The 12775-nt window shown below is 35.6% G+C and overlaps 1 protein-coding gene across 2 annotated transcripts in view; it reads right to left on the bottom strand.

Moving 5' to 3' along the window:
- Positions 1-3240: 3240 nt before the first annotated feature.
- RYR2 (ryanodine receptor 2) overlaps positions 3241-12775 on the bottom strand; it is a 376644-nt gene continuing 367109 nt past the window's right edge. For both annotated transcript variants that reach the window (XM_066178844.1, XM_066178845.1), the window contains 5 exons: positions 10777-10933; positions 8634-8698; positions 7793-7893; positions 6262-6313; positions 3241-4552 (listed from right to left, as the gene is read on the bottom strand). In XM_066178844.1, coding sequence (XP_066034941.1) covers positions 4457-4552; positions 6262-6313; positions 7793-7893; positions 8634-8698; positions 10777-10933 — 471 coding nt within the window. In that variant the 3' untranslated portion in view covers positions 3241-4456. The remainder of the gene's footprint in view (positions 4553-6261; positions 6314-7792; positions 7894-8633; positions 8699-10776; positions 10934-12775) is intronic.

Genomic DNA, 12775 nt, shown 5'->3' with positions numbered 1-12775 from the left:
CAGAATTCTTCAGCTATCCTTTCAGCATTCCAAAGGTTCTTATTTAAAACATATCTAGAGAGAGATATGTAACTGCTATTTCTAGAAGGAAAGTCAGCAACTGCATCTTGCATGCAAACTTGGAGTATTTAAACAATGGACCAACAGCAAACACCTTCAGGTTTTTTTAATTGGGAGGTTTTCAGCTTTTTCCCCTTCCATTCCAAAAATTTCACTATGTTATTTTCTTGAGGACTTAAGCTCAGACATTCCCATCCGGCAGCAAATTAATAGGTAAAGCCTCTGTAACTGCAGACTAGCTCATAGCCACGTTATTAGAGAAGCAAGCTGCTCGTATCAAGAATTGCCTCAACTCCTGACCTCCACTTACACAGCTGAAGGATGCTGTTTGGCTGATGGAGATCTTCAAAACCTGCTGAGGAGGGTCTTCTCTACCTCATAAAAGAGACTATTCCTTTTGCCTAAAAATCCAATTCACAACATCCAAACCAAGAAGATAATTGTAAAGTAAAATGGAAGGAGTTGCATGGATACATTTAAAATGTTATTCAGTCAAAAATGAAAACCCTAATCCAGAAAAAGCTTTAAAAAATCCTAAAAAAGTAAAAACATATCTTTCTGCTTAAATAGCTTGCAAATTTTCCATAAGAAATGATTTAAGGTCTGTATAGTCTGAAATTCTATTTGTAACCCAGCTTTTATGGTTTACCCTGGCTTTAGAAAAGATGAAGAAAACTTAAAAAGAAGCAAATAATTATACAAGTAAAAGGGGTTATGACTTAAAGGAGAGAGATTGCAGAAGGTGTATTTATGTGCATAAACTTTAGACAGATTTAATCAAACAACATACCCACCCATGCTCTGTGACAGATGTCTTTTCATTTGACAAAGATTGTGTTGGACATCAGTTTTGTAATTTTTTGGCTAATGAATAAAAAAAATTTAAAATATTCTAGTTTAGAAAATATTACATCCTATAAATACTTCACAGGTGATTATTTAAGTAAACTGAATTATTCAGTGCCTCTGAAGATGGCAAGATTATTATCATAGTAATAGAAATAAACATTAATGCAATTCATATTAGTAAGAGCTCTGCAACAGTAGGAAGATAGTAAAAATTTGAAATATTGAACAATTTAAATAGTATATTAGTGCTATTTGGATTAACCTTGTAGTCATGCAGGGGCCAAGGATATTACAGAATCATTTTCCGCCTTTATGTTTTCTTGACTGTCTCAGTAAAAAAACAAAAGCTTCAAACTTTAAGGAACAGGAAAGACATAAGAACAGATTATTGGAAGAAGGTGTAAAAATTGTTGATTCTAAAGGGAGCAATATATAAGGAGGTAACAACTTCCACAAATAAATCACACCTCAACTATTCTTCCATCTTACTTTGTATTTCCATTGCCTTTCCTTTCTTCATACCTTTGCTGAAATCAACTTGATGTGCCGGGATCATCAGTTTTGGAGGTCTTCTCAATTTTTTGGACATTCAGAGATAAACAGAAAAAATTCTGTCTTTGCTTTTTTCATTAAATGGTGAAAGACACTTTATTTCCCCCTGAAAATTACTGTTTTACTGACACAATCAGTAAATTCAACTAACAACTGAAAAGAAAATTACCATACATAAATGTATATGTAAGAATAACCCTACCATAAATATAACATGTATAAACACCAATTTTTTCAGTTTCTTGGATCTGAAACTGCAGTTTTCAAGTGACATGTTACTATCACCTGCTCTTGTAAATTTTGCTAGTATACAGGACGTATGTGACAATTTTGAGGCAATAATTGCCTCTTTTGAGGCAATTATTAAAGGCATGAATTGTCTGTATTGGTTGACTGTTTACAACACAAAAATTCAAAGAAATTGCATTTTTCACAGGAAGTTCAGTAATTTTCAGTAAAATCTAAGGGTTTTTTTCAACTCTGTCTAAGGCTAAAACAAATTCAATAATATTAAATAGTATCCCACAGTGTGTATTATATAGTATATGAACTTCCTGAATAATGTTATCCTGTTAAAAGTGCACATTAGAGGGGGTCTTGTTGAATTATCTGTTAAGATAAAGGCTCTCCATGACAAATTTAGTGCATCAAACAGGAAATGCTAAGGTTCAGGGACTCACAAAGTGTACAGCCACTGCAGAGTGGACTGCATAAACCAGGGTCTGAAGGTCTGTCAAAGCAAGTCCAATTCCCTTTTCAGCACTCAACACTAATCTTGTAAACTCTCCTGATCAGTTCCTAGATGTAGGAATTTGCTTCTGCGAAAGCTATAATTGGTTTAATAAATGAAGATTTTTCATACTTAAACTTTTTGTGTCACCACATAATCAGTAGATCTCATCATTAAAAAAACTCTAGTGTTTAAGTGCGGCTTTACAAATATTTGTTAAACAGCACTGGATTCAACAGGAAGGATGCCCCAGCAGTTCATTTACTTGGAACTTGAGGTTAAAGAAACATGTCACATTTATTCTGGTATTTACTTACAAAGCCCATTTGAATTTCTTTTGAAGACAAAGGAATCTTGAAACATCCCTCAGAATCATAAGCTGTATATTGTGCTACCAAATGTGCAAAACCAAATCAGCCTGTGTACCTACGTGTGTCAAACAACTATTCTCATGTTGTACACCCAAAAAGAAACATGACCACAAACCTCCATTTCTAAATCTTAGACACAAATCCCAGAAAGGCTGAATAAAGGTGCTTTATGAAGTTGTTCCAAACAGGGAGGAAACAGCTGGACTGAACATTCCAGTCTGGGTGGGAGTGGTTTAAAAACGGAATACAAATTGCAGTTGCTGTACCTGTCCCTTGCACTGTCACCTGCCTGCCCCGTCTCTGGCCTCAAATCTTGCAAAGTTTGAAAGAATTTTACCAGAACCATGAACAGGATACCAAATTCAGCAAAATTCACAGAACTGAAAGCCTTACTTTTAAGAATACAGTCGTAGCATTTTTAAGTGATTATTCCCTTAATTGGTTTTGGTTTGGTTTTTTAATAGTTATAACTGAATATTGATACAGAAAATTTCCTTTATGACAAAACTGTGACCTGTAAAGAAATGAGGAAGAGCAACAGAATAGCAAGGAGTCCAGGAGAAAAGATCAAAATCAGTACCAAAACTTTTCATTAAGAAATCACTAGCTTAATCCTGGTTTAAAGTGGTTCAAATTAACTCAGGGATTGATAAAAAGACTATAACAGACTTCAAATGCTACCAAAACCAGCTTGTTTCCATTCTGAATGTCTCTTTTTATTTGTAAAGACTGGCATTACAATTGAAAAGGACTCAAAATGGAGTAATGTACACATCATTGATGTTTCATGATGCAACTGATGGAGTCCCTGAATGGATATTGCTTCAGCTTTGCTTTTAAAAAATAATTTAACAAGAAAATCTTCAACTCCACTATCGATCACAGGTGGCAGAAATGAAAGAAAGAAAGAAAAAAAAAGAAACCAAAATTACTGTCAAATTCATAACATATATTCATATTGTTGGTTGATGACACTTGTTCCAGATGTACAATAAAGCCCACAACACTTTATTACTATGGATATAATTATTGTGAATGTTTTTTCATGTTGATCAACTTGTTTCTGAAGGTTGTTTTTTGATTGTTTTAAACTTGCATAATAAACATGCAATGAAACATTTCTTGTTAAAGTGGTTTTTTTGCAGCTGTCTTGTAGTCATACAAAGATTTCATAAAGTAGCAGTGTTGTATCAGAGCATTACCAAAATAAGAGCAAAAGCTAAAGAGGAAGGTAAATGTGAAATGAACTTGATGAGAATAACCTAATCTTGTCCTGAGACACTCCCGTCTTATTAAAAAGATGTGCACAATCAAATCCTTCCTCCCAAACCCACCAAAACCACAAAATAAATATTAAATTGGAAGGGAAGACATAAAGAAAAAAAAAATATATGTCATCATGCACTCATCTTCTGCATAGCTCAACCCACATATAGTAAGGCACTATTTCCCCACAACTTAGTGTCCACAACAATCTTTTATGGTTCTCTGTGAACTACATATAGTTCCTTCCAGGATGATGAAATAAACAGACCAAATGAGTGTTGCTACCATGTCACCCCATGTGTGATCTTTTAGACAAGGGTATCATCTGGCAGTTTCAAAAATAAGCTGTCTCAAGTCTCTACTTGTGTGTGCATGTTATGTATAGGGACGTCTTTTGTCTGTGCAAGTGGTTGGTTTGGTTCCAAAGTTGCTGTAGTTTTCCATTGTTCTTTACTCCAGTGTTCTCAAAGCAAATACACAAGAAAATAAAAGTGCAGTTGGGTCATTAAAAACAGAGCTTTGGTGCTCCAAAATGCACACAGCTTTGGGGATTTAAGAAATCTTTTAGACATTCCCAAAAGAGCTGGGAAATACATGGACAGTTTCGTCCAGAAATCCTCATTTTTGCTTAGTTGAGCTGGTCTTCATATTGTTTTCGGAAGCAATCACCAGCAGGGAAAAACTCCCAGCACCGTTCTTGATACATTTTCCATACATATGATTCCTGAAAGAAACACAGTTTAAATTATTTAACTTGATTTAGTGAGAAATCATCAACCATGACATTTTTCTCCTTTATTTATATCACTTTCACTTCTTCTGATTCTGTGCATGCCAGGTTGTTGAACATCAATCTACAAAATCATGTTAACGATTTTGATTAGTTTAGAATAGCTTTTATCTTTTTTTCACCTGGTCAAAAAGCACTATAGAAATGCAAGGAAGAGAACCAGGTAATTTAGTTCTTTTTGTAGGAAGGAGGAGCACTGTAAAGCTGAATTAATGTTGGCCACAAGACAAAGAGCATGGTAAGCAGAATATTTTCTGTCATAGAAATTTGACTGAATTTCAAAATTTCATTTCAAAACATATCTACAAACAATAGATACACCAAAAGGACATTTATAGTCAGTATTTTCTGAGTCAGTGGTGTTTGGTATTTCTTCCTTTCTGATTATTTTTTTGTGTAGGGTTCCATCTTGAAACATTTCAAAGCATAGTAAAGAACATGTCAGTTCATTTCTATTTTAATCACACCACTTAAATGTGGGTTTTATTATGCAAATTTCATGGTAGAAAGGGTATACGTTACACCAGTTACAGAATCATAGAATTATTTAGGTTGGAAAAGACCTTTTCGATGATTGAATCCAACCATAAACTAGTGCCAAGTCCACCACTAAAGCATGTTCCTAGAAGTTATGTAGTAGGAAGTACTCTCAGTTTTCAAACTATCACCTAATTGAATAAAAGTATCAAAACTGAATAGTTAGTAGAAATTTTTCTTCAGTGAATACAGTAGCACGCACTGCCAAAAAAAGAGAAAGTGCAATAAAAAAGACTTTGAAAAATCTCAGTTAGTATGAAATTCTCAAGTGACAAATGGATGTTCAAAAATAGCAAAGCAAACAAAAAAAATCGTACTGGACAAGGCTGAGAATTATGCAAAAAAGAAGATTACAGCATACATGTCAGAATTCAGAAAGAGTAAGCTACATATAGCAAATCAGCCTTCTGACCCAAGTCTATAGGGCTATACATGTGATACTATTCAGTTCTTTTGGGTTTTGATCTGCAACACAGGAACATTTGCTTAGTCAGCTGAAAGACTATCACTAGGAAAGTAAAAGACTGTAAATTTGATACATTTTTTTAGTGACTTTTAAAATACTTAAAAGGAAGTTGAAGGGGGAAGCATAACTTTGAAAGAATAAAGAAGAAACCTCCAGAGTAAATTTCACATATTTTTCCTTTTAAATATACGCACAAATTCTTTCACATTGACTTATTCAGGAATGCAGACATAGAAGATTGTATGTAGATTATAATAATAAAAGACAAAGACCATTAAAAATGAATCAAAAGGGAGAAATGAAGAGTGCTGCTTTCACAGAGCACTTCAAAGTTCTGTTTCTCTTTTTTTTCTTTTTCTTTCCTTTTTCTTTTGTTTTGTTTATAGTATGTACTTATATTTTGTGGAAATAACAATCTAAAAATAAAAGGTTCAGGTACCAAAAAAGGAAGGAAGAGAAAGTGCTACAGAATTAATACTCCCTAATATTAAGCAAACATAATCTTAAGAATCGCTTAGAAGAATGAGAACCAAGTTCCTTACCATACACGGGGCTATCCATTAGAAAAATCCTAATTTTTCCAAGCCTGAATGATTTTTATTTTAGAATCAGCTGACACTAATAGAGTTATTCAACCTACCTGTCCTGTATGCTCAGTTTCATCTTTGTTAATAAGATACATCAGAAAAAACCTACAAGCAAAGAAAGTTTTTATGAGTAGAGTGTTTGGAAACATTACGCAACCCATGAGGAGACTGAAATTCTTCAGCATGTACAGTGATAATGCTGTTAATGGACAAGTTCCAGATTTCTATCTACGATAATATTCTGAGACAGATTAAACACTTTCCTGACACTGTTGACATTGTTCAATGAGTAGTATACTAAAATGCATTATAGTCAATTTCACTTACTGCAGGTAGCAACTCAGCCTAAATGAAGATTTTCTAAACTTTCTAATCCAAAATTTACAACAGACATTTTCTTGCCCATGAAAACACACTTGGAAGCAGACAGAAAATGGTCATTGGAAATTTCCTTTTTTTCCTCTTCCCACACTGAATAAAAAATGCTGAAGATATCTAAGAGATTTCTGTTATTGAAATTACAGGTTGGGGATGTTTCAGTAGTGTATGCAAGATCAACATGAGCAGAAAATAACTTGTAATTTAAAAAAAACCCATAACATTAGTCTTGAGGGTTTTAGCTGACATTTCACAGGGTGATCATTTCAAAATTTCACTCATAAGAGACATTCTCTCCAAACATATGTAAAAACACAAAATATGATCATGCACAAAAAGAAAAAAAACAGTTCCTCAGGGTGAGGCACTTTAAAGCAAGCATGCTATAGTATGCTATTTATTCAGTATTTAATAAATAGGAAAAACACCCTGTATGATAGTGCTTTCAATGTATTTTGCACCACCTGTCTTTCAGGTGGAGGGTTTTTATAGGCATGTTTGACTTGGCAGTCTCATTGTTTTGTGCATACTCAGTGACAGTTTAAAAACACAAAGACATAACCCTGCTTCATACTGACAGCACTAGTATAAAATACACTCTGGCACTGGATTTTCATATGTGAGAGGAACAGTACGATACAGTGGTTGTAGACCTGATAACTGGCTTTATTTAGTTTATTGGCCACCGGTGCTCTGTTTGGATTTTCCAAAGGTGGACCTGATGCCCTTGGTTGATCCCTCTCATCTCTAGCTCCTCATTACAATTACCCTATCTCCCTTTGTCCTTGGTTCTCTTAGTCAGCCTCAGCATTCCACACAAAATATTTTGTCCAATGTAACCTTTTTGGTTTTACTGCTGTGTTTGTTCTCTCTTTCCATCAGTCTCCAGGCCAGGTCATACTTCTCCTCTGCACCTTATACACCTCATTCGATTTTACAATTTATGTGGTCTCTGCAGCCACCTATCAAGTTGATTTCCACCTATGACCTCATACAAACTTCTTGTGCCACAACCAAGCTGGAAAGCAGGATATGAAACTTGTTAATTCCTTGCTGTCTCTGCCACGGTATTATACATTCAGAAAGTGTAAGTGCACATCAAAGCCTAACAGTACTGACTATTAATTGTGCAAGAGAGGTAATCAGGTACCTGTGGAGGCTGCAAGGACCATGAGTTAGTGAGCAGTGCATTTTTAGTATACTCACAAATAATTGGCCAAGTTGTGCTCCTGTAGTGTGTGTGTTTCAAAGCCATGAGGCACTGTATCAAAGTAGTCATTTCCTATTCCACAGATAAAGCATTTTGTCTAGAAGAAAGAATACAGAGCAATTCAACACTACACATAACACTTGCCCTGCTTTCAAAAAAGGCAAAAAAGTAACAATTTTCTTGAAAATGGCAATGCATCATATATAATATGCACTGAACAAAAAAGGCTTTTCTTTTAATGATTCAGACTGGATGCCTGAGTAAAAACACTTGAATAGAAGCTTAGGTACCATCAGAATAGCTTCTTATTGTGTAAAAAAATAAATCTTTCCCAGCTCTAAGTGAACAGGTATCAAGAGACAGAATGGTATACAATGGTCACAGCTGACTTTTATTAATGTTAAGCAGCACTTACTGTGACACATGGGAATATTTACCTCAATGTTTGTCCAGCTGAAACTGAATATGCTCCAAGGTCAGACTACAAAGCGGAGCTTTGTACACTTCTTACATGTATACTTCAACAACAGAATAGAAAACCACAAAGTACGAGATACTTTCACATAGATATTAGCCAAAGAAGATTATATCTGAGATGAAATGTAACAAGACAATGTTAACATCCTGTGTTAGAAACTGCTAGTTTGAAAATCCAAAAGACTTAAATAGTCAGACATGCAATTCATTATCATTCACATTGTATGATATGAGACCAGGTACAGGACTGTATTTTCCTCTTAGTTTGAAAAACTCTCCACTAGCTAAATCGTATTTTGACTGAAGACACATACTCATGAAATCTGAAATAGGTATGGTTCAGCAAATGAATGTTCTTACCTCCATGTCTTCCTTAACTTGCTCTTGCTGATCTCTTAACTCACCAAAAGCATCAATAATTAAACCTAGGTTTAAGTTAAAATGATAGTTAATGTTCAAGAACAGAATTATGACAAAGAATATCTTGAAATCCAGGGATAACATAACTCTGATAAAGAATATTAAATGAGAATCTTCTGCAGAAATAATAGGAGCCAATATACATTCCAAAGACTACAAAACCATAAAGAAAAAAGAACAAGCCAAAGAAACACCAGAAACACGGCTGGCAGTACTATTTTGAATTATAAAATGGGACAAGCAGACTTGACTCAGTACATTAAGATATACATGGGTTTACAGTGATTAAGGCCCTACTATAGAAAAAATAATACTGTATATTTGACAGAGTTGAGATATTTATTACATGGCAGATGCAGAGAGGCCCAGAGCTCCATGCATCCTCTCTCAAGATGGTTGTCATGTAGTACAAGGTTCTGCCACTGGAGTTCCAACAAAAGTAAGGGGTCATTTGAGGGAGATACAGAAGGAAGAAGAAAAAGAACCAGAGGCTCTACAGCTCAGATTATAAACTGCTTATAACCTTCCCTTTACTTATTCCAATACAAATAAAGATTACACGCAATGACTATCGTTACTCCTGTACACAAAGCTTGACAGTTAAGGACTCTATTCTTCAGCCACTCACAAAACGAAGAAACAACCACATGAGATACGCCACTCCAGGGTATAAAAAAATCTCCACCCTCCCCAAACCTTTAAAAAACAACCTGTTGCTTGAGTAAGAGTAATAAACAATTTACCACTCAGCTCAAAACTGCCTTTCAAATTTCCTAGTAGTGAGTGAGAAAGCACCCTTACTGCCGTCAAAATTATCCTAAGTTAGCTGTCAGCTTGTTGCAATTCTTTGGGGGAATGGTTTCTCCCCTTTGACCCCCTAGAATTTCCTCCCTATGACCACATGGAATGACCCTCCATACTTTCCTTGACCTAATTGGCTGAGTGCCAGGATCCTCCCAGAATAGGAGACTAGATAAGACCCCTGTAATTCTTTGTTCTTTCTCTTTCAGCCCCTGGAACCCTTCAAGAATAAATGTCTTGGAATAATCCTGGGGTAAGAGCCTCTTTTGAAATCTTTTGTCCTGTCCCTCTGAGATATTTCCTCCAAAGCCTCTCCAGAGCTAGTCCCAGGGAAGGGCTGCGGAAGAATATTTCATCAGCTGACAGAAAGCAATGAGATATTTATGATAGCAAGTGAACCCAGAAAAACTATTTATTAATTTTTCCAAAATTGAGAATATAGTTCTTTTAACTTGTGCAAACTTGAATAAAAAATGACCTTTTGGGCATACTTGATATTTTAAAGCTATAGTATGAAAACAAACAGGGGTTTAAGTACTTCAGGTAATAACAATAAACACAATTAATGTAAACATAATAAAATAAAAATCCAAAATAAGGTATCCACTATCCAGAATACAACAGTGAGAAACACTATTAGTCAAATAGTTTCACTGAAATTCCAAAGCTAGCTAATGACAGCTAACTTTCCACTGTCATTAACCAGACTATACTAAAGCTGTTCCATATCAAGCATTATTTTATTCTTAGACATTGTTCAAATAAGGAGGCATTACACAAAACAGTGATTTTTACATAAGAAGAGATTTAACTTCTTAAAGCTATTGTCCAATTTTCACAGCACTATTACCAATCTGAAGATCTGACAGATAGTCAAGAGAACTTAAGATGTTGGCAGGGGGAATACTGACAGCAGTACTGATTTTGTCCATGAAAGTTCATGCAGGCTGGGTTACACTGAAGGACAGTTTTATGTTGTGCCACAAGATTTCTACAGGAGGCTTTTCGAAAGGGCAGCGACAAGACGGAAACTGCAGTGATACCGGTTTTCTTAAGGCAAAACATATATTTTGTTTCTATTGATCCAGTTAGAGCCTGTAGATTTTACAGAGACTCAGAAGAGCAGTGTACAAGTAGTTGGGTGTGATTTTCTATTTAAATCTGTCCTTCATGATCTGCCCTGCTGTTCTGACTGAATCTTGGGTTTGTGATTACCACAGCCGTAAGATCTTTGTACTACGAAATAATGCTTTCAGTCCCACTCTGGATTACAAATGCATACCTTGGATAATTGCAAGCAGGATGACAATCACAAAGAAGAAGAAAGTGATGTCAAAGATAATCCGATAGATTTCATATTCATCTCCTGCTGGATCTTCTATTTCATCACCAATGCCTCCTCCTGCACGTACTCCAACATACATATGAAACATGTAGCACTAGAAAAGACAAAAGAAAGGGATACAAAGGCTGTTTGCAGCTAAAAGCAAAAAATGCCCAGTGTTACAAATTCAGTAATTTGTAAGACTGGCCTATAGTCTAGGAGCTATGACATGTCAAGCCATCTTTTTCTCTCCTTTGAGATTATGCATATTTCTGATGGAGGGGAAATGCTGCTGTGCAGCTGAAGCTGCAGTCTGTCATTATGTAGCAGTTCAATAAGAACAAAAGTTCAACAACCAGAAGCTCAGCAGCACCCCATGATTCATGTAAAATCATTTCAGCACTGTAAAATCATTTCAGTACTGTAAATAGGAAATATCACCACCATAGCCATCTCCTTTTCCAATTTCCTAGCTCAAATGTGAACGATTTTCCCTGGTTTTAGTATTTCAAATTCAAATTTAAAAGTAAACAACTCTCCTCCCCAAGCCAAAATAAAACAAAAACCCACAACCAGGCAAAAATTCTGTGTGAATGCATGTACAGACAACAGGGTAATGACTGAAAATGCCTGAAAAAAATACTGTGAAACTATGATATGAAAAGTGGCATAATAGGTCTGTCAGTACAGCTGCCTGGGATGCTGACAATAAAAAATTCCAGTTTTATCATGTTATAATTTAATAGAAAATTATTGTAGCACTCTCTACAGGTCTAGAGCAGGGGATTGTTTTCTTTCTCTAAGCAGTTTTGCAAACTACAGGTGAAGGGTTCTCACCCTCTATCAAAAAATAGTGATGACAATAACTAACTCCAAAAACCTAACTATGCAAAAAATCCATTCTTCTATTTCTATGCCACAGTCCCCAAAATCCCTTCTGTAAGAAATTGATATAATACCGTACAATGCTGACCCTTGTCTGAAAAATCTGTTTCTAGAGATAGTTTGTACTCCAAGATTTAAAGGTAATAATTAACTTAATGAGTGAATGTAGTTTTACTTATTGAAAAAGTTTTGGCTTTTTATTTCTAAAAGAATTACGTATATTTATTTTCTTTTATATCCCATTTCAAGTCTTAGTGTTTTTTCAAGAGACAACCCTGATTTTACAGCATATCACATGTTAATCTAACTCATTCCTGTACAATATTATAGCCTTGTGGCACGTGTATTCTCAGAGAATTACAGAGAAGGTGAGGTCAGAGTGACTTCATGAGGCCTCTGCTCCAAGCAGGGCCCATTATAACCTCAGAAAAAATTGTTTTAGGCTTTATCCAAGTCAGTTCATTACAACTTCCTAAGGATGGAAACTGCAACAACCTCTCTGAGCAACGTGATCAGTTGCTTGGCTCCCCTCAGTCAGAACCCATTTTTCCACTTTATGTCCACAGTCTCCTGCCATGCACTTCCTGTTAGGAGCATGGATTTATCTTCCCAATAAAATTTCTGCAGACACTGGTAGCTCCTCTTACGCCTTCCACCCTAAGACTTTCTGTTCTCTAGGCCAAACAAGCCCAGTTTCCTCTGCCTCTCTTCCCACAGCAAGTGCTCCAGCACCTGACAATTCAACTGCCCTTCACTGATTGGTGTTCCAGTTTATCTGATTTTGCTGTGCTCAAACCAGAAAAAAATACAGACATACCACTCTCCTTAGCTATTTATTTGGCTTTTAAATGTTGTTGAGTCCCTGGAAGAGATTCACACTGCATAGCACACTGAATTACATTTAACTGCTGTACATGACTGTTTTTGAAGAGATATTAAGGGCAATGCATCTTGGAAATTCTTTGTAGTTTCAGCTCTGCCTTGCACCCACAACTCCAAAGCCTGGCACTTCTGTAGTTAGTACAAAATAATTGAAGGCAGTTCTGAACACAGTAGTTACTGAACTGCCTAT

The sequence above is a fragment of the Chamaea fasciata genome, unplaced genomic scaffold (assembly GCF_029207755.1).
Source record: "Chamaea fasciata isolate MVZ Bird 193981 ecotype frontalis unplaced genomic scaffold, bChaFas1.0.hap1 SCAF_3, whole genome shotgun sequence".
In the NCBI taxonomy this organism is placed as follows: domain Eukaryota; kingdom Metazoa; phylum Chordata; class Aves; order Passeriformes; family Sylviidae; genus Chamaea; species Chamaea fasciata.
This window is presented reverse-complemented; position numbering and strand designations above follow the sequence as displayed.